This window comes from Macadamia integrifolia, chromosome 10 (assembly GCF_013358625.1).
Source record: "Macadamia integrifolia cultivar HAES 741 chromosome 10, SCU_Mint_v3, whole genome shotgun sequence".
Lineage (NCBI taxonomy): Eukaryota > Viridiplantae > Streptophyta > Magnoliopsida > Proteales > Proteaceae > Macadamia > Macadamia integrifolia.
In genome coordinates, this window is record NC_056566.1 from 13,141,753 (window position 1) to 13,163,412 (window position 21,660).

The 21,660-nt window shown below is 37.8% G+C and overlaps 1 protein-coding gene and 2 pseudogenes across 1 annotated transcript; all 3 read right to left on the minus strand.

Annotated features, from left to right (window-relative positions):
• Positions 1-2,290: 2,290 nt before the first annotated feature.
• On the minus strand, positions 2,291-2,999 carry LOC122090805 (50S ribosomal protein L35, chloroplastic-like). The gene is made up of 2 exons (XM_042660529.1): positions 2,591-2,999; positions 2,291-2,464 (listed from the first exon to the last, which is right to left on the minus strand). The coding sequence occupies exons 1-2, from the start codon at positions 2,837-2,839 to the stop codon at positions 2,306-2,308; spliced, it is 408 nt and encodes a 135-aa protein (XP_042516463.1). The 5' UTR covers positions 2,840-2,999; the 3' UTR covers positions 2,291-2,305.
• A 5,166-nt stretch (positions 3,000-8,165) lies between these two features.
• On the minus strand, positions 8,166-17,277 carry LOC122090806 (annotated as a pseudogene).
• Positions 17,278-19,356: 2,079 nt separating this feature from the next.
• The window catches only part of LOC122090808, a 7,393-nt pseudogene continuing 5,089 nt past the window's right edge, over positions 19,357-21,660 (minus strand).

The window sequence follows — 21,660 nt, forward strand, 5'->3', positions numbered from 1 at the left end:
GAAAAGTGCAAAAAGGGAGATGGCATTACGAAAAGCTGATACATTTAATTCTCCATTGTAATAGTTTGACTAAAAAAAAAATTAAAAGAAAAGGACAATGGAAAGATATAGGAAAGACCCTAGACAAGATCAGAGTAATAGTACTAATATTATAGAAATGCAAGCTATAAAACCAAGCATCAATCAAGAACACATTACCATTTCATGAAGGTGAAACACCAATATATATATATATATATATATATAATTAGCTTCTGATAAGAACTTAGTCTCAAAATATTACCACAGATGACATACGAGGATAAATGATTATCCACTGGTTATGAACAGAAACAAATAGTAGCAATTCCAGCATACAATTTTTTCTTCTGGTTGACTAATCAGTCTTAGTACAGAACACACTACTAGCTAGTAACCAAATTTTGGACAAGAACCAAAGGAAACACTATGTAACAAGAAGACCGTTAGCAAAATATGACAAGCAAAGAGAAGATGAGAGAGAAAGAAACATAGTGGGTATAGAATAAGTGCAAAATACGAAGCAAAAGCTTCCCCACTTCGGACAAGCTCCTCTGCTATGAATTAAAGCCTCCTTTCTTCTTTCTTTCTTTTTATATTTTTTAACCTCAACATCCTTTTGTAACATTTTATGCATACCCACATATTATGGGTCTTATCAACTGCCCCAATGTGAGGATTATTCATCTATCACAACACTAATTCAGTCCGTCACTTGATCTTCATTACAAGTGTTCAGATCAATTAGTGACTAGTTATGCCCAATTTGCTTGTTCATATGCATGTAAATGTGAATTGTTTATGTGCACATACTTTTTAGCTGTCTGCTCATATGAAACTTGTATTATTCAATACAAGTATATGTTGTGCTTCCTTCTTGTTCTTTATTGCCTTCTTTTTAACCATAAGAAGTGACTTGGATCCAGCCTGATATAATCTCTTTCAGTAAGTTTTGAGTAGGCTCCCTTCACCTGATCAAGTAGGAAACTGATTGAGGAGGCCAAATTTTTAGCCAGCTTTTGGAGTATAAGATACTGAATTACTGAAATGACTCCAACTTCTGCTAATTTTATCTATTGCTCTTTCTCTGATATATATTCTTGTTTTCTTCTCACTCAACACAAAAGAAATACCTTACCTAAGACAAAATAGAAAAAGAGATGAGTGGTCAATGAAAAGCTTCTACTGTCATTCAGAAACCATCAAGGATAACCTTCCATATGCAATTAACAGATTTCCTTGAGAGAAAAACCTAAAACTCATAGACCTATTACGTTCACATCACAAATTAGCATTTTATCTCCCAACAGTTTAAATTAATCACTTATTGAATCTGCAGAATAGCATTCTAACTCCTATTTTTTCTCTTACAAATATTTTTTATAAGCTCCGATTCCCTACTTGAGAAGTTTCTCTCTTTTCAGAAACTCTGATGATCAAAGATATTTTAGAAGGTCAAAGCTACTTCCGGATAAACCCTGACAAAATGGTCATCATGGACCTTTGGAGGAAGACCTAGAAAGGGAACTTGATTATGAAATTGATATTTCCAAGACATATCAGTGGCTCAAATGATCTCACAAATAAGCTTGCATTTCAAGCCTTCTGAATATGCCAGAAATGGAGATACCACCTTCAGGTCCTTCTCAATTTAGACATTCCAAGTCTTCATTACCCAACCTTAATTGGTACGTCCAACTAAAAGATATTTTAACTAGAGATTACTTGTTTATCCAGTTCATTTATTCCCTAAGGTCAAAACACTAATTCATATGTTGCAGAAAACAGCCATTTTCCTTCCCCAGCCACTCAGGACATTTGCTGATGTGGTTGATTAAATATATTCAGTATGTTGATGTAGCTCACTCTCTATGAGGTGCAAATCTTATGAACAACAAGGTCTTCTTATAGCCTCCTTCAATACCAACTTAACTTATACGTTACCATATAACAGAGATGGTAAAGAAGAATAAGAAGATAGTGCACACTAGCATAAAAATGCATCTTTCATCAGTAACCAAAAGTTCAATCAGATGATGGCATTCAAAACTGTGGGTAGCTAACAATTCAAATTCATCAATTCAGAAGAATGAAGAGAACTCCACATCATCCATTGAATTAGAGAGCATAATCGCAATTTTGAACTAATTATGAGAAAACTTCCAATCAAATTAACTATAAAAACAGACAAAATGGAAACTAGGATAAATTTATATTTCCAATGACAGCTCTTTCAGATTGCAATTCCAGCCAAGAAGCAAAAGCTAGGCGCATACAACATATAAAATCATACTTCTATTAATTCGGAATGAAATTCAGAAAAGCCCACCATTTTCGAAAGTCGAAGTTTCCTCTTCGTATTCTTCTTGCCAAGCAAGTGCTGCTTTCCAGCTCTTCTCCGGACTATCTTCCCAGTACCCGTCACCCGAAATCTCTTTGCTGAAGCCTAGAAATCAAAAGTTCAACAACAAATTCTTCAAGGAAACGAATTTTCTTTAACACCCAGAGTATAATCTGTGAGGCAACATTTTGGGGGAAATTTGCAAAATCATAGGGACATAATTGCATTTACCTTATGGGTTTTCATTTTGTAACCCTTTGCGGCGACAATGGTGGGAGGTGGAGGGTTTCGAGGGGTAGAAGTGATTATGCAGAGCTTATTTGGGAGAATGGAACGAAACCCAGAAATGTTTTGCGACGAAGTAAGATTCAATGAGGCTGTCTTGTTAAATGGAGCAAGACGAACGCCATAGTAACTCCGAAATGAAGGAATAGAGGACGGAAGCTTCAAACAGAATGGCATCAGCGTTGCAGACGCCATTTTAAGAGTTTCAAGCCTTCTCTTCTCTTCTGCTAACCTTTGTAGCAGAAGGCAGAAGCTGTGTGGACTGTGGATTAGTGGATAGAAAGATTCAGAGAGAGGACCCTCGATTGGAAATCATCTATCCCAAATGGTTGATGTCTCCGGTAGACTCCACAGAGGTACCCTTTCAATGGCTATACCCATACAGAAGATCCTAATCGAGTGGTCACAGGACTTCAATATCCCTCCGATATGAACCACGAAAAGGGGTGGGGTTCCATTGATTTGCCATGTCAGCATCCGACCACGTCCTTGCGTGGCATCACTGGGATTTAGATCGTCTTCAATTATTTGATTGTGCAATATCGAACGGTTGTAGAAATTTAAGGGATTTGAGGGGTTAAAATAGATTTAAATTTAAAAAATCATCTCCAATCATTGGATTTTGAAAATGTATAAAGGTTACATACATAGAGAGAATTGGACAAGAATTTCATGATTAAGAATTGAAGAGGATCCTGATGAGAAGAGAGGGGGTAGGCCGGTTCTCCTTCGGGTAACTAGATCGCTTACGAAGTGCCTAGCTAACACTGGTCTTTTTTATCTCAAGTGGACTGGCTGTAAATTTACTTGGAATAACAAGGGTCTAGGTGCTGATAGTATCGAATCCAAAATTGATAGTGTCCTTGTGAATCAATTATGGGGTGATGAGTTCCCTCACTTTCACACTCATTTCTCTAATCCTGATATTTCCGATCATAGTTCCATGGTTGTCACGTTGGGAGCTCCTCCTCGGAGGTGTGGTAGACAGTTATACTTTTATAATCACTGGATCTCTCACCCTGATTTCCTCTCTAATGTTCGGGAAGTATGGTCTCAACCGATTTTTGGAACTCCTATGTTTATTCTCCTTTCAAAGCTCAAAAAACTGAAAGTGGCTCTCAAATCGTGGAGTAGGACGATTTTCCGTTCGCTTGATCAACAAATTGACTCTCTCATGGGTGATGTGGATCGTATCCAATCCATTCTCCAAGGGAATCCTGATGATGATACTGTGGTTCAGGAACATCTATTGGTTCGGGGATGAGAATACTGAATTCTTCCATCGATCATTGAAGACTAGGTATGCTCACAACTCGATCTCCGCTATTCCATCTTCCTCCGGGGTTATGTTGTCTAATGATGAGGAGATTAGGGATGAGGTAGCGTCTTATTTTGCTGCAGCCTTCATGAATAGCCCTCAGGTAGTGTGTGGCAATTTTAATCTTCCCATTAACAGGTCTCTGTCTTGGCATGAGAGGGAATTACTTTCACAAGCCTTTACTGTGGATGATATCAAGAAGATTATTTTTGTAGCTGATGACGATAGTGCTTCGGGTACGGATGGATTCAATGCTTGTTTCTATAAAGCTAGTTGGGTTTTTACAGGGCCGATGTTAGCAATGCAATTCTTGACTTTCTCAGCAACCCATGACTTTCAGACCAAGTCAAATTATCCTGACTGATGCTAATCCCTAAGGGTGATCATCATAATACATTCTTTGATTAGAGACCGATAGCGGTTAGTTCCTTTATTTATCGGTTTATTGCTAAATTATTAGCAAATCGCCTAAAGTTAGTGTTACACAAGTTGGTGGGGATTAATCAATCAGCTTTCACAGAGGGTCGGAAGATTTATGATAACATTCTACTTTGCCAGGACTTGCTTCAAGATTATCATCTTAATAAAAGAATGCCTTGCTTTGCAGCCAAGTTAGATCTCCGAAAAGCTTTTGATTCTGTTCAATGGAGCTTTCTGTTCACTCTTTTGAATCGCTTGAACTTCTCTCCCCAGTTTATCAATTGGGTGGTTTTTCGCTTTACTGATCCTGGCTATGTCATTTTTTTAAATGGAGCTCAATCTCGTCGATTCTCTGCCAACAGAGGATTGCGACAAGGCTGTCCTATGTCTCCCTTTTTGTTCAACATTGTTTTACAGGTCTTCTTCGACTCGTTATTGGAAACAGCCAAGTCTGGGGTTTTTCATTATCATCAATTCTGTGAGAAACCCGAGATCTCCTCAGTTTGTTTTGCTGATGACTTATTTGTATTTGGGAAGGGTGATGAGGCTTCTGCTGCCCAGTTGGACATGCTCTTTTCACGATTTTTAGCTCTCTTGAGTCTCACCATCAATAAAGGCAAGTCTGCCATTTATTTTACAAATTGCTCTACTGCTCTCCAGAATTGTCTAAGCCAAATTATCGGTATATTACCTGGTCATCTGCCAATCCAATAGTTGGGTGTTTCCCTCCACTAGCGATCTCTTTGGTCTCATGAGTTTAATGAGTTGATTTCTAAGGTTGAGATGAGACTTTCTTCTTGGAAGGCTAGAGCCTTGTCCTATACAGGGCACCTCACTCTCATTCAATCTGTGCTTATAGGTATGATTGCTTACTGGTTGAATGTTTTAAGCTCCCTAAGGGCACTCTAGATCCGTTGGAACGCATTATGGCACGCTTTCTTTAGTGGGGTAATGCTGACGCTAGTTCTTACAAGGTGGCTTGGAGTGTGTTCTGTACTTCTAAGGAAGGAGGTGGGTTGGGGTTGTGGCGTATCTCTGACTGTGACTAGAACTCAGAAGCATTAATGAAGCATGTGTGGAACATTGCTTCCAATGTGTCATCTAGTTGGATGTGCATTATTCAATGTCGATGGCTGCGTTGACACTCGATATGGTCTCTGCCTCCTCCCACTGTGTGTTCTCAAACTCTTAAAGTGATTCTTTCGACTAAAGATATTGTTGTGACTTGTTCTAAATGTTTGATTCACTCTGGTCACAGTACCTTATTGTGGTATGATCCTTGGTTGCCGAATGGTCCGTTATGTTCGGATGGTGCTCTAATTGTAGAAGCATTGGGTCGCAACCCTTATGAGAGATGGTTTCGGTTCTCCTTTTCGAGAATGGTGTATGGGATGATTGCTCTCAGGATCCCGCTATTTTAAATAGATGGATAGAGATCGCCACTACACGTTCTCATCCTCGGCTTCCCACGTGTCAGACGGTTTAGACTTCTTCCTCTGAGCAATTCTCTATTTGTTCGACAAGGAATGTTGTTCGGCGTCCAGGTGCTGTGGTGAATTGGCATCATTTGATTTGGTTTCGCTATACTCAACCTCGTTTTGCATTCATTACCTATTACCTGGCTGGCGGTTCGTCAACGTCTCTCAACTAGAGCCCGACTTGCTTTATGGGGTTTGGAGGTTGATGCCAGATGTGTCCTGTGCAACGTGGCTGTTGAGATTTTGATCACTTATTTTTCCAATGTTCATACACTTCGGAAATTTGGCGTTACCTGTTGCAGCTTTGTGGGTTTCAAAGATATGCTTTATCATCATGGGTTGAGGAGGTCTCATGGCTTTGTCAAAATTTTAAGGGGGATTCTATAGTTTCCTATGTTCAGAGATTTTGCTTATCAGCGATGGTGTGAACGCAGCAGTCGTATTTTCAAAATGGAGGCCACTGATGTTGACGAGTTGTTTCATCGCATTGTTGGTGATTCCAGGGGTTGTTTCTATCATTTAAAGCTCAGAATTGCAGCTTCCTCCTCCACTAAGGAGTTTTTTCATCGATGGAAAATCAAACCTAAGTTTCTCTCTCCTACGCTTCAGTTTTTTTCTTGGCCTCAACCCCCTTCCGCATGGCATGCTTTGAACTGTGATGGCTCAATTAGAGAAGGTTTGGGTGGTTATGGCGCTATCGCACGAGATGCAAGGGGTTGTTCTGTCTTTGCCTTGGTGGGTGCTTTATGCCATGATAACATTCTTTGTGTTGAACTGATCGCCATTCGTTAGGGTCTCAAGAGAGCCAGGGACTTTCGATGTACCCACCTTCAGGTGCACTCAAACTCACTGGCTACTGTTCAGATGATTGCTTGGAAGTTTCGCCCTCCTTGGTTTGTTTTGGCACTCCTTATCTTTGAGCTTTATGCGAGCTTTCAATATTGCATTTTTTCGCATCATGTTTTTGAAATCAATAGGTGTGCTGATTTTTTGGCCAGGTTTGTTCAGTCTCCTTAGGAAATTGATTTTGGTCTTTTTAACCTTCATGTTGCCCTGATCGTTCTTTCATGTGAAGATGCCAGTGGGAGGGTCTACCAAACATTGTAATTATTTATTTTTCCTTATTTAATTATATTTCTCCTTTTCCCAAAAAAAAAAAAAGAATTGAAGAGGATCAAGATCTACATGACTGGGCACCTATGACCAACCCCAACCCCAAGTGCCTCCTAATCGTCCAATGTGCAATGGAGGGGTTGATGCACTTGATAGGATCTCATTCCCTTGGGATGCATGCAAATACCCTAGCTGGATGCTTGCTGAGGGGCTGGAGATGATACGAATCCATTGTGACCTATGGATTTAGATCCTCTCCAGCCCGGTGGATGTGGGAAAGGGACCAGTGAAGAAGGAGAGTGAGTGAGAAAAACTCTCACTAGTCCCTCTCCCGCAACCCTGGGCTGGAGAGGATATCAATCCGCTGATGCATTACCCAATTTGCTAAGCAACCCAACCCTAGATTAGGTTAGGGTGGGGAGTGAGCATAGTTTCAGAAATTAGAATCTAATCTGCCGATTCAAATTAGAGTCGGCAAAAACCGATCCCAATTCCTGCAACCCTTTCTTTTGAATGACCGATTCATGTTGTTATTTTTTTTTGTGGGGGTGGGGTGGGGGTGGGGTTGGTTGGGGTGACTGAATTTTTTGAGTTTTACATGGGTGAATGCGGTTTCACAGGGGTGGATGCATCATTTCATCGCCATCTACATTTGGACACAAAGCTATACCATCAAGAAGCATTCTTTTCTTTTTTTTTTTTAAACTGTTTTTTGTCACTGTTTCCTTTCTTTTTTTTTGGGTGAATATTGTTTCCTAATTTTAGTTAGTAAAATAGCAGAAATCCATAAAACTTACCTATTGTAGTAAGATTCCCCAAGTATTGAATCCCTTGAGTTTTTTAGATTAAAAAACTCCAGAAAATCATAGATTTTTAAGAAAACTCTTGTTAAACCTTGGGAATGGGAGTGGGGTCTATTTTCGAATAGGTTCCCATGACAAATGGTTGTGTGACAAGTCATAAAAAGATGCAAGGAGGTTATGGTAGGTGCAATCACTTTGATGAAGGAAATTTTGTGGCATTCTGCATCTGTGGTGGTGTTTGGAGCTAATGCAGAAGTGCAGTAGGCCTAAGAAAACTATTTGAGTTGTCATGAAAGAAGAGCAGATCATCATCATCTGAATAATTTGAACAAGCTGTGAGGAGCACCACCAATGACAGACAATATAGAGATCTAAATTACAATCTGAACTATAAAACTCTGTCAAGAGAATGTTAATTGATGTAAGTAGAAAATATTTAACAGAACTCCTTTCATGGAAGATGTGACAATGAATGGAACTACAAATAGGATCTATGTAAGCAACATATAATGTAAACCAAGGTCAGACAATGATGTTGGGACTTAAAATTAACGCAGGACTCTTCAGAGTTTAGGTATCTGTAATTGCATAAGCTTCTAATATGTTCCTGTAGTTCTTCTAACCAACATGAAACCTAGGGTTTTCACTCCCACAAAGGATTGATCTTTTTCTGCAGCAACTTAATTCTTTTCTGAACACTTTCTTAATACCATGTTTGCTATCATAGGTGTACTGTACAAAAAGGAGACATTCAATCTTATCTACTGTAATTTACACAAAATCCAGTTAGAACAATGCCGTCGCTTCTTCAGTGACTTAAGAAACCTGTCAAAATCGTTTCTCTGAATCAGGAAAGCTATAAGGGTATGTGATATGAGCACTTGTCTGAGAGGTTAGCTATAACAAACCCTGCAAAAACCTGATCACCAGGTAGGCCCGTTAAGTAAAATTTCTTAATGTATAGATTTAATCAAATAGTTAAACTTGGATTACGACTGATTATGAACATGGGAGTACCTGAATAGATCCAAATATATAGATAGCAGAGTACTGGCGACCGTAGATAACCATGTCTGCTACCATTGCCAGGGGTATTGTGAGTGATATGCCCAAGGTTGCTACTAATGGGGTTGTCCAAACCACAGAAAGGGCCTTAATTCAATTTTAAATTTCACAATTACTGTTTTGGTGAAGGTACTGGATATGTGCACAGGAGAAAAGGAATACTTATAATGCAAAGGAGATAGCTTTATATACCAAAAGTAATCCGAAAGAACACTTCCCAGTAAGCTATTTAGCAGCACCACTTCTTCAACAGATGCTGAATGTGGCATTCTAAAAATTGGTTCAATCCCCAGAGCAGTCAACGGCCATACTGCATAGAAAAATGTAGAACAAGTAAAGGAAACCCTTATGTGAAAGAGAAGATGAAAGACAAAACTGTCCACAAGAACACCACATTATAAAAAAAGGAACCAGACATCACAGATATAGAGATATACAAGGACACCTCAACTGTAAATTTATCCCTTTTTTTGTTGTTGTTTTGGGGTGGGGGTGGGCTTGTCTTTCAGTTTGTGCCTAATCGTCACCCAGGAAAATTTCTATTTCGTTTCCTTCATTAGTATAGCCATCAGAAACAGGAAGAATCAGAAACAGGAAGAAATGCTCTCTTGCCAGGATCTCTCGAATAGAAAAGATAAAAAAAAAAAAATACATAAATAAATAAAGGTGGGAAATTGCAGCACTAGGGTTTAAAGAATCATAGATTGGAACATTACCTTGCATCAATTACAAAGAACTGATATTTAAATATTCAGAAAATAAAAGTTATTCAATATAAGTTTGCCTAATATTAGATGCAAAACCATGTAAATACTCTCTTCACTATCAGCCAGTAAAAGACAATTACTAAGTGGAATGTTAATCAAGCACAGCTACAAACAAGGCAGATGAAAGTGAAATACTGTCAATATTCCAAGTCAGTTTCCCAAGATCAGAAAACATGATGACAGATAATGCCTCTTACCGAGCCACCAAAGGCCAAGAAGAACAAAAAGTCCAATATATCCGAAGAACTTTTGCACATCAATCTTTTCTCCTTCTGATCCAGAAGCTCTCTTAAATAGTACTGCAAAAAAAAAAAAAAAAAGCAGCAGACCATGTGTCACATCGTAATTCCAAGGCAAAGTCCTGATTTTGAAATTGATCAGTTATATGTGACTAAAAATGTTAATATCACAGGTTATAAAGTGAAAATGCTCCACCAGTGAATAGGCCATATATTACTGCAGAAAGGAGACCAAATATGTCACCCATGATGGGCTGTGTTGTATTCCTGGGAAAGATGTAAAGGAAAAAAAAATGTCAGCTTAACAGGAACATAAAATCCATGAGAAACTTTGTGAAATTAAATCTCTCTAAAGCAAACTAGCAGTAGGGCAGTAGGCATAGTTACAAAGTTGTTCTAACATGTAGAAAAGGAAACCAAGAAAATGTTTATAAATGTTCTATAGGATTTAGTAATAATTTCTAAGAACTTTGCAGTATTACAGGTAGCCTCCTCATGGGCTATGCTTGTTTCTAACTAGGAGTATATTATAAGACACAACTTTTGTTCCAATTGTTCATACTGTGAAAAAGAACCTAAACAACAATCGAGAATATCAATCTGTAAGACCATTATTGCTGAAAGATCTAAATATAACCTAATTAGAATAGAATTCTAAACGAACAGTTAAGAGCAACTGACTACTTTTCTTGACTTTTGGACTAGGGCCAGTCCAAGGTAGAATGAGACTGAAAAGTTTGGATCAGACAATCCCGGAGTTGTTCAGTTGGCAAGGCATCTAGTTCAGGAAGCAGGATAAACATTAGGCATACTAAAATACATACACGAAAGGAAAAATGAAAAAGAACATTAGCTATTTAATATAGTAAAATGCAGAGTCAAAATAATGAACAAAATATGCCTTTTAGAACTACTGGATTTGGATTTGGATTTGATGGACTGATGGTGGCGCTGATCAGTAACAAGAGAGTAATCAGAATAAGAAGGACCTAAACATTCACTGAAGGAAATTATCTTACGCAGATATGCTCTGCCTCTCAGGTGCCCAAGTTTTTCCAAGTGTTGTCATGGTGACGCCAGCAATGCTGACAAAAACACTGCAACAACCTTTCCCATATTTATGGAGTCCTGGCCAAAATATGCTCCAAAGAAAAGGGTGAAGAGTCCTGATGTGGAAGTCAATATTGTGGTACTTGCAACACTTGTGTTTGCCAATGCACTATTGGATAAGTACTGCATCAAAGTAAAGGGGTGAAAATTAAGAAACCTTCAAAACTTAAAATCAAGCCAAAGGTTGCTGAATACGAAACAGAAAGCACCAAGATTATTTATAATTGAATATTATTATTATTTTTCTTTAAATTCAAAATAAGAATAAAGAAACCTCAATATGCATATTACAGTCTACAGACTACAAAGCTGCAGCATGACAGCTCACAATCTGATGGGTCAGATATAACAGGCCTCTAAAAGTCCAAGGCTTGAATTGGTTGGATGAACCAAACAAAATAATCAACCAATCATATTCTTTATGATAATAGAAAAATTCCTACAGAAAATGAATAAAAATATCAAAAGGTATGGTCATCAATCGCTTTATTGCTTGAACAGTAAAAGAACCCTCCAAATGGTGAGTCCTTTTAGTCCCATGCCTTTATACACTAGGTAAGTACATCTATTCCAATGCCACTATGCCAAGAATTCTTGGTTTCCCCATCTAACATTTCATGTAGTACAAAGGAAAAACAAAAAGAGTTGACAAGACAGAAAAGTCAAAGTTAGAAATACCTAACCTCAGTAGTAAACCATAATGGAGCCAGATAGAAACTACACTTTGCGATTTCCCACGAACTAAGTTCACAACTATGGTTTAGTGAGTCAGATCCGACTTCAGTGCTCTTAGCAAGCAAAGGCCTCCCTTCTTCACATGCAAAATGATCCATGTCACTAGTCAAGCAGCCTCTCATCTCTTTTTCTAGACTATGATGCATTCCATTAATTCTAAGGGGAGTATCGAGTCCAATTGACAAATTCATTATCGTGTTTGCATGAAGTAACTTTTTGAATGACTTTATACGTAGGAAGCTGCGTGTCCAGTCCCTAAGAACTGAGATGGGTAGATAGATAGCCATAAGAGAAGCTCCCAGATAAGTGATTGCGAATGGTTGTTTGTACTTGGAAAATATTTTCTGCATGAATGAGCATTAGTAAATTAAAAACCCTAAACTTGAGAAAAATATATATATATATATATATATGCATATACAAAGACACAAAGTAAAAAAATTAAAAAATTAAAAATAAATAAATTAAAAAAAAAAATGATGCAGATTTGTCACCAAACTAGGCTCGTTTTATTAGGAACAAGCCTAAGGTTGGGTTCCATATATGTTGGGCCTTTGATCCCATGTGTTTTGAGTGTAATAGGCCACTTTTATGAGCCTAAAAGAGGGGCTCTAAGGTTGCATACGAGATTACTAGTTTTTTTCCTTTTTCACTAGTTTCCTTTTTAAGTTGGGTTTGATTTGAGTTATATTTGTTTCCTTAAGAGTCAAGTCATTAGTAGTTAGTTTCCTTTTTCAACTAGTTTCTAATTTCAGTTTCTAGTAACTATTCTATTAGGAGAATATTTGGTTTCCTTTTTTGAGGAACCTTCTATTTTGTAATTCTCTCCCCATCAACATTATAAATAAAGAGGAGGAGGCTCCTAAAGGAGGGATGATTTTGATAAACAAATTAATGGTTGCTGCTATTGTCTTCTTCATGGAGAGTTGTCTTGTGTTTGATCAAGGCTGATGGAATTGGTGTTTGATTCAATTGACTCCTTGCGGTGAGAAGCTCAGGAGGATCATCTTCTTCAAGTATTTTTCTCTCTTCTTCAAGGTTATTTACAAGGCTCTAACACTGCTCTACAGACCAGGTATTTAAAAGTTTAATTCTGCCCAGAATCTCCTTAGTTTTCACAATCGGTTCTCTGTGACCTGAAGAACTTCCAGCCCTTGGTTTGAGTTGTAATTTTGATCGAACCATCCACCCATTAAGGGCCTCCTTTGATCCAATTATCAGGTCATTCTGACCTGTGGTTGATGAGATTGGATGAGATACAAGAAATCTCCACTTTCTTGTCCTGTAGTGCTATCGGTTCTGATTTCAGACCTGAAACAGAGATTGATTAGTTGAGTTTGCATGTTGCTGATTATCTGAAGACTGATTATGTTTGTTGAGTGATATTTGGACTTAGTTCTGTTTCCCAGCTACCCTATCCACCTAGCTATATCCTGATCTCAGAATCCCTGATTTCTGGACTCGGCAGACGTGAATTCCAGATCTGGTTTTATTCAGATTTAATCTGCACTACTGTTATGCCTTTATTATTGGTTGTTCTTTGATTAAAAATATCCTGCAATTGAGGCTTGGTTAGTTCACCTATCCTAGTCTAAATTAAAAATCCTAAAAAAAATTTTTTATTGCAACACAAATTAAAGCAGAAAATATTTTTTGTAGGACCAGCTCAACATTCGTTGAACTAGCTGGATGCAGAAAGTAGAAATAGAGGGCCCAACGAAGATGAACAACAACAACAACAACACAACTCAGCTTTATCCCAACCGAAATGAACATGATCTTCTATATTAAAACATCTCAAATATCCACATTTCCTTAGGATATATTGCTCATAGATATGTTCGAGTCTAATTAGTGTTACGACCTGCATTTGTTATATATCTTTTCAACTTATTCCAAACAAACAATGGACAATAGACTTGAAGGAAAACAATTAGAAAATTTCTTGCAAGAACACTTCTCTAACTGAAAATTTCTCACCGTTTCAAAGTGAGAACTGGATAAAGTCTTACTGTGCCAATTTTTTCCTTCAACTGTGGTAGAAATACAGAAAAAAGAGGAAGATTCTCCATAACTGAATCAGGTCATCTTTTGCATATAGCCTCCAAATAAATAAAATCCATCAAAGTTGAATTTTCATCCATGGTACAAGTACGTCAAATTGATTAGCTTTAGGGCCAAATCCAAGAATAAATGTTGCAAGACAAGCTACAATTCTCAAACCCCATACATACAACAGTTCAAGTTCAAGTTGGTGCAAACAAAATTACGTACTAGCTATTAAATGAATTTACACCTTCAAAACAGAGATTCTAATCTCTCTAAAGCTTCCTTTCCATTTTCTTCCCCCCCCCCCTCTTAAGGAAATATTCTAAGGTGAAAAAAAAGAAAAGATAAAATAAGGAATGTACAAATTAGAGGTAATTTAGAATAGCTTGGATCCATGATAAGTTGAGAAAGTTGTTTAATATGGTGTGAACATGTACAATAAAGAGCAAGGGCCAAACCTAAAATGACTTTTGGTTTTGGGAGAAGTGGTGAGGAAAAACATGAATGGATTAGGGTTGGAAACAATCACAGCACTGAATGGAGTTGAATAATGAAACATGTACCATGTAACTGACTCATTAGTAGGGATAAGGCTTACTTGGGTTGAGTTGACTTGCATAAACAAACTCCTAATACAAGGAATTGAATGAGACAATTTGACTGTCTAAGTATCGCCAGTAAACACCGTGAAAGTGTCATCTATAAGCACCAGTCTGAAATCTGAATTCAAAACCATTGGTATGATAGAGTTACGAGTAGAATTGTGCTGGTCAGATTTTTCATTTGACTCGGGTCTCACTTGAGCATAAACATTCCCGGGGATTGGTCACCCTGAAAACTGATACGATACCGATACAAATCGGCCCGGTTTGGAGGGTTTGGCCCCTGGTTTTCCTTAAAATTTGTTTTTTGGGTTCGGTCAGGTATAGCGATCAGCCTGTGCCGATACCAATCTAAATCCGCCGTAGATGATACCTCAAGCCATTTTCTCGACTGACCCAAAGGGCCACAAAAGGTTCATCAACAGAAGAAACAATCAATTAAAATAGAGAAAAGGCATAAATCGCATAGATCAGATAAAGAGATGAGTAAATTGGAGTGCAAAGGATTAATTATTTACATTTAAAAAAAAAAAATACTGAAAAATATAAGTTAGGCGATAGGTCTCCACTGTCCAATGCTTGATACACAAGAAAAATGTTTCAACAGCAATTATTTAGACATTATAATTGAAAAATGCAAAGGTTTGTTCAGAAGAAGCACCTTATCGATGTTGGCATTAAACAAGAACAGGATAAGATTACCATTTAAGCGTTTTATGCTCCAATATGCTGGTCTTCATCAGTTTTAGTTTCAGTGAAGCACTAAAAGCCATTTGGATTAAACAAAAAATGGATCCAAACATCTAATTCTGACAGGATTGACAAAAAGTGTAGTGTAAATATGGTTTTAAGTATCTCCGATACCGATACGATACCCTCCGATACGTATCTTAAATTTAGTCGATCGATACGATACACATCGATACGATACATGAAATTTTTAAAATCCTTTCGTATCGATATATATCCTACAATACATACCGATATGCATCAATATACCACCAATACACATCGATACGATATGCTTCGATACGACTATGAAAATTATAAAATTGAGGTAAAATGTACGTTTCGGTATGTATTGGTAAGTATCGGTGAGTATCGGAATGTATCGATCGGTACGTATCGGTATATTGGCACGTATCGGTGAGTATCGATATATATCGGTACGTATCGGTGAGTATCGGTATGTATCGATCGGTACGTATCGATATATATTAGCACGTATCGGTGAGTATCGATATATATCGGTACGTATCGGTGAGTATCGATACGTATCGGTGAGTATTGATACGTATCGGTGAGTATCGGTATGTACCGATACAGTGCGCTATGGTCATATAACGGCCAAGATGGGTAATTTTTCAGAAAAACACAATTTTTTGAAGGGTTTTTGTTCCAAAGTTGCTGTCAGCCATATTTCTCTCTAACTAAAGTGGAAATCAAGGTTGGGAACAAGGATTTTACATTTATGGGACAACTACAAACCTTGAATTCTTAGTACGATACCCTCAATTTAGTGTTTATGCATAATACATATTATCAATAGCTTTTTTTAACAAATTCTTTATGCAAAAGTGTTTAAAAAAAATGTTTCCTATCCATTTATGTGTGTATCTTTAGCGTATCTTAGTATATCTCTGATACAATACGATACTGTCCGATACGTATCTTAATTTTGGCCGACCGATACGGCGACCGATACCGATACTTTAATCCTTGAGTGTAATAAATCCACAAACACCCAAGAAATCCAGTTAATTATAGAAAAAAAAGACACAAGTCCATGAATGAGCTCAAAGTTAGCAAAGAAAAGGACGGATGGTCATCACAGAGACATGGGATTTTTAAGAACATGAGTTTCATCCTTACTGCAAATTGGAATTTCTTTTTTAATTCTTAATCACCAACCAATTCAACACACAAATCGCCAAAAAGAAGATAACCCAGATTATATATTTGGACCAAGAGCTGAAAAATATGAACCCCATTACCTGTGTAATCTCTGCAGAGGCAACCCAGATGAACACAAAACCACCAATCAAGAATATCCCGGCCCTGTATCTCCAACCCATTATCGAATTCAACACCAAAACCCAGAAATGGTCCTGAATTCTCTTTAAGATAGGGAATGCTAGATGCCCTCCATCCTCCCTTTTAAGAAAGAAAGCTCTTCTGCTCCAAGCTAAGCTCTGTTTGTTACCAGAAAAAGAAAGAAGAAGACGAGAAGCCCAAATGAAACAATTTTCTAATCAAGCACAGGATTTGATTAGGGTTTTCTGGGAAAAGCAATAAATTGATGTGCATTGGCAGAAAAAGCAGAGTTTTGATCTCTGTAACAGTACAAGTGTACAGGCAAGAACCTCTTCTCAACTTTAAACTTCACGTCCTCAACGCCAACCTTCTTGACACGGCTCACTGAATCAATCTTGAGATACAAAATTAGCCTTCCCATGAGATATTTAGTGGGAACTGGGAACAAACTGGGAACTGGGAACTGAGTTTGGAGCCACCTGGCCCTTCCACCCCCATTCCCACGCGTGCAGTGTGTGGGTTTTTCTAAGTTGTAATGATCTTATCTTTGATCTGGAAAAATAGGGAAATCCGAATAAAATAAGTGTAGAATCAGGTTTTGGGCGGGGGAAACCGGTTATGTTTCAACCGCAAGTGTAGTCATTCAACTTGATCTTAACTCTCCACGCCCGAATACATTCACACAACTGTTGCGTTCGTTGTGATCACACGTTGACACACACTCTCTCTCTCTCTCTCTCTCTCTCTCTCTCATGTTTTCAGAAACCTTAAATCACAATCTTTGCCAAAGCCTATTTGCATAACTGGAAGGACCTTGACCCTCTCAGTGATCTTGCTTGAGTGGAATGGAAAATATAGTGAATGTTTTCCTCGCTTGTGAATTCTTAAAGCGTATCTAGGCTGTTGCTCCAAAACGAGTGTTTGAATTTTTCATCTTTCTCTTCTATCATAATGTATTTCTTTAATCAGCATGAATTGAACAAGTGTGACTTACTATTTCTTTTCGATCTTCATTATTACATGTTACTTTCTATGGAAGCATAGGAACTTTGAAAGTTCAGAAAAGAGAAACTAGACCCAAAGAATATTATGGATCAGATCCTTTACTGGGTTAATCTTACTACCCATGAGACAAAACCAGTCACTAATAGACCAAACTACAATCTGGAACCCACTATATCCCTAGGACCTCCTGATTTTACAAATTTCATTCTTAAAACCACTTCTATCCCTGATAATGATAGGATACGTCTGGATGGGCTGTTGATATTTTCCATAATCAAGAATGTTTATTCCTTTGTGCTAACTACTTGATGACAGAAGAGATTACTAGCAGCCGCAGCAGGGACTCTATTTGGACTAGAAGAAGCTCAAAGGCAAGGGTGGGAGGTCCGAGAAATTTGGAGTGATGTGAATGATATAGACACTCTCTTTAAACTTAACATTTTTTTGTCCCGGCCTTGGTTTACTTTGGCTCGTCGCTTTGAGCTAAATCATTTTTTGACTAACACTACTTTTGTTGCTACAAAGGCTAATGGTCATCCTATCTATATACTTAGAACCTAGCAAAGAAAGCTACCTAGCAAAAAAAGCTCTATGTAAAAAAACCTTGATTAGGAACCGGGTTGGTCTTCAACTATACGCCCCATAGGCTTATCTGATGTATTCCCCACTTTTCTTTCTTCAAATAAAAAAAAAAAGAGTGGGAGAGAGAGAGAGAGGGTGTAGGTGTCCGTAGGCTTGAAAACATCTATCCTCTTTCTTCATTTGGGGTTGTCCCTCAAATTTCTTTAGGATATGGCTGAATTTGAGAGAGAGAGAGAGAGTTCTCTCTTTTTATACAAAGGTGTCATTACTTAGATAAGGGTTTTGGACTTATAAATGTTTAAAGGTGTGAAAATTGATCCAAATGAATAATGCAAAGGTTTACCTAGATCTCTGAATAAGTTCAAAGTTATGAATTAAGAACGTGTTAAGCGCCCAATAGAGAGAGCAGATCAGGTTCTCGTACGAGAACAACTCTGGTCCATGGATTTAGAATCAATTTTCTCTCTCTTCATTTAATAAATTCTAAATCCACGAACCAGGGACGTACGAGAACATTCTCATACATGAACCTGATCTTTTCACCCCGATCAAGGACTAGTCTCTTTCTAACCTAAGCATAACCATTACATTAATTATCATGATAAAACTAAGGTCTAAAGCAACTCTTGATTAGGGCATGAGCCCTATCTAAGCACTAGTGTACATTAAATGCCTATATTTATCTAAATGAACTAAATAACTTAATTAAAAAAGAATAAAAAATAAAGGAGAGATAAAATACCTTTTTTGGAGCCAAAAATGGCTCATCGGCTTAATTTTACAAAGTTTCAATGCTCTTATGGCGATCCTAACGAAATTCCAACTCTCAGGGGTATTTTGAGAATTTTCCAGTTTTGGGGGGGTTTTTCTGCTCTTTCATAGGTATTTTCTAGGATTCTCCTAGTTTCAAGCATTCTTCAAGGTTTCAAGGGACTTCCAAGGTGTGGGAGAGAAGAAAGAAAGGTGTTGAGGTGTGTATGACAAGGAGGGGTTCCCTATTTACAAGAAAATGAGGCATCTCCAAGGGACCCCTCCAAAAGAGGCATGGCGGTGGCACCATGTCTCCCTTGGACGCTCCTTAGGGCGGATGCTACATGGCAGCTCTTAATTGGTTAAAAAAAGGGCTTTGTACCAAAAAATCCTGATTTGCGGACTAAACTTCAGATAGTGATTATAGGAGATTCGACGGTAGGATTTTGATGATTCATATACTATTATTGAAAATATACTTCAAAGCTCTAATGATGTAAAGAACCACAAAATTAGCCAACACATCCAAAATTATGCTCCAAGCAGGGACTGGAGACTAGTATTTTGAAAAAATGATGGCCAAACATTGTCCTAATCGCATCATAAGTCTCGATTTAGCTTCATTATGATAAAACAATGCTATTGAAAAAGTTTTAACCAAACGTTATAATGTTTTGTCATATGTAAACACCAATTTTGTCACCCCCGATGATGATTATAACAACAGGTGGAAAATTCGGCATGAACAAAGGGATCGTAATACTCCGAAACCACAATAGTATTCCAACAGGCAAGAGCCGGTTTTGGCATGATAAAAACCACCTTCTCAACTGAGCATTAGCAAATGTTGCGGAGACAGCACAAGAAAGATAACCAAAGTCCCCTCCCTGCCAAAATGAGAAAATCGCTTATGTTACATTTTCAGTAGACCTTTGAGCCAAAGAAGTTTTCAATTGCCACACCATGGGATAGTACTTGGAAATACCTTTTCAACTGTATGCCGCACGCCAAAATCGAACATCCGAGTGGCCTCCGGCGCCCATCGAAAGTCCATAGGACTGCACAGATGACGATGGCCCCGTAGAATGCAAATGCCTATGGGGGGGGGGTTGCAGCTTATATGGATTGCGGACCAACTCAAGAACAACTCTTGACTGTTTAAAGGTCAACCAATACCAAATCATACCAACTCAACTTTGGCTTCAAGAGTACCCAAGCTGAGCACAACCCAAGCAAAGGATGAGTCTGCATTGAGTTGAACCAGATATGGCACATTCCCAACTTCCTGTAATACAAAATTCACATATCACAGTAGTCAAAGGGAATGTAAACAGGACAGCATTTTCACAGGTTATTCATAAAACCAGGAATACAACAAAGCAGAACTCATGGTTGTTATCTTGTTAACCAAAAGCTTCCTAATAGCTACAGGATTTTCTGTTCTACGCATCTTTTTACGACTCAATTTGATAACCCTAAAAACCGCTTTCATTCTTTTTTCCCATTTGATATTAGACCATACATCAGTGGTTCAGAAGTTCATGAAAGTTTGTTAGTTGAGAAGCGAACACAAGAGATTAATAAATTCAAAAAAGGAAAACAGAAAAATTATCAGCAATTAGATTGGATAAGATTACAAAAATCAATATCAGCTAAAACTTGGTTTTAAATGTCTAGATATTTCTTACAGCTCTCTATCATATAGACATGTTGAAATGCATACTCATCTTCCTTTTTCAACTACAACTATGACAAATGCTATTTATTATTCTAATAGCTTCATCATGGGTTAACATTTACAAAAAGGAAAAATTATAGATATCATGAATACTGGATTGATTAAATATATAATCAGAATTTTCTAATGAAAAAAGGGAAATGCTATTCGTGACAGTCATGGAAATTTCAAGTCACAATCACGGGTTTAATGGTATTAAGCTCCTCAATTAGTTTACAATAAACTTGCACAATGAGCCAGCATGTTGTACTGGTAAGGTGGCTTCCTCCCCAGGCAGGAGATCCAACCCCATCTTCAGCTCTTCCAATCCTCCCAACCCAAAAAGAACTTTGCTTTTCAGATTGGTGAAGCTTATTCCACTGGGGCAGAAATGATGTCATTGAAGGTGGGTTTGGATGTGGTGAAGGCTGGCTTCAACAATATCCTGGTGGAAGGTGATGCAGCCAACTTCATCCAATGGGTCACAGAAGAAGGAAAGACCTCGGAGAGTCATGCACTCATCTAGGAAAATCCTTGATCGTGCTTCCCAGGAAAATATCTTGCTACTGCAAGCCTAAGGAGTACAATATCCTGGTGGAAGGTGATGCAGCCAACATCATCCAATGGGTCACAGAAGAAGGAAAGACCTCGGAGAGTCATGCACTCATCTAGGAAAATCCTTCATCATGCTTCCCAGGAAAATATCTTGCTACTGCAAGCCTAAGGAGTGCACTGAGATGGCCGATGATTCGGCTAAAAAGGGTGTTGATTGCCCAAGATTGTGTTTTGGGGACGGTATACCTTTACGACACTGGTATGTTCTTTCTTCTATGCAATTTTAGATTTGGGTTGTAGACTTTGGCCTTCCTTCTTGTTGTTTTTGTACATATTGATACAACACAAGTTGCAGATTAAGTACATATTGATTATAGGGGATTAACAAGTATCTATTGATATAGAGATAAGTAGCTATTATTCTCATGATTCTAGATGTGTGTTTCAGCATAGACCACTCAAAAAAGGTATTGTCTTATGCAAAGTGTTGTTTGTTGGGGCATAATTTATGCGAATGTTCCATGTCTGATGTCTATTTATCATTTTGTAAAATTCCAGTGCCCTTTCCTATTATTTAACCATTGCTAATAAAAATTTATATAGTTTCCATTATTTCCATGCCATACACCTCTATTTTTTATTTTATTTATTTTATTTTATTGTTTTTTTTTTTT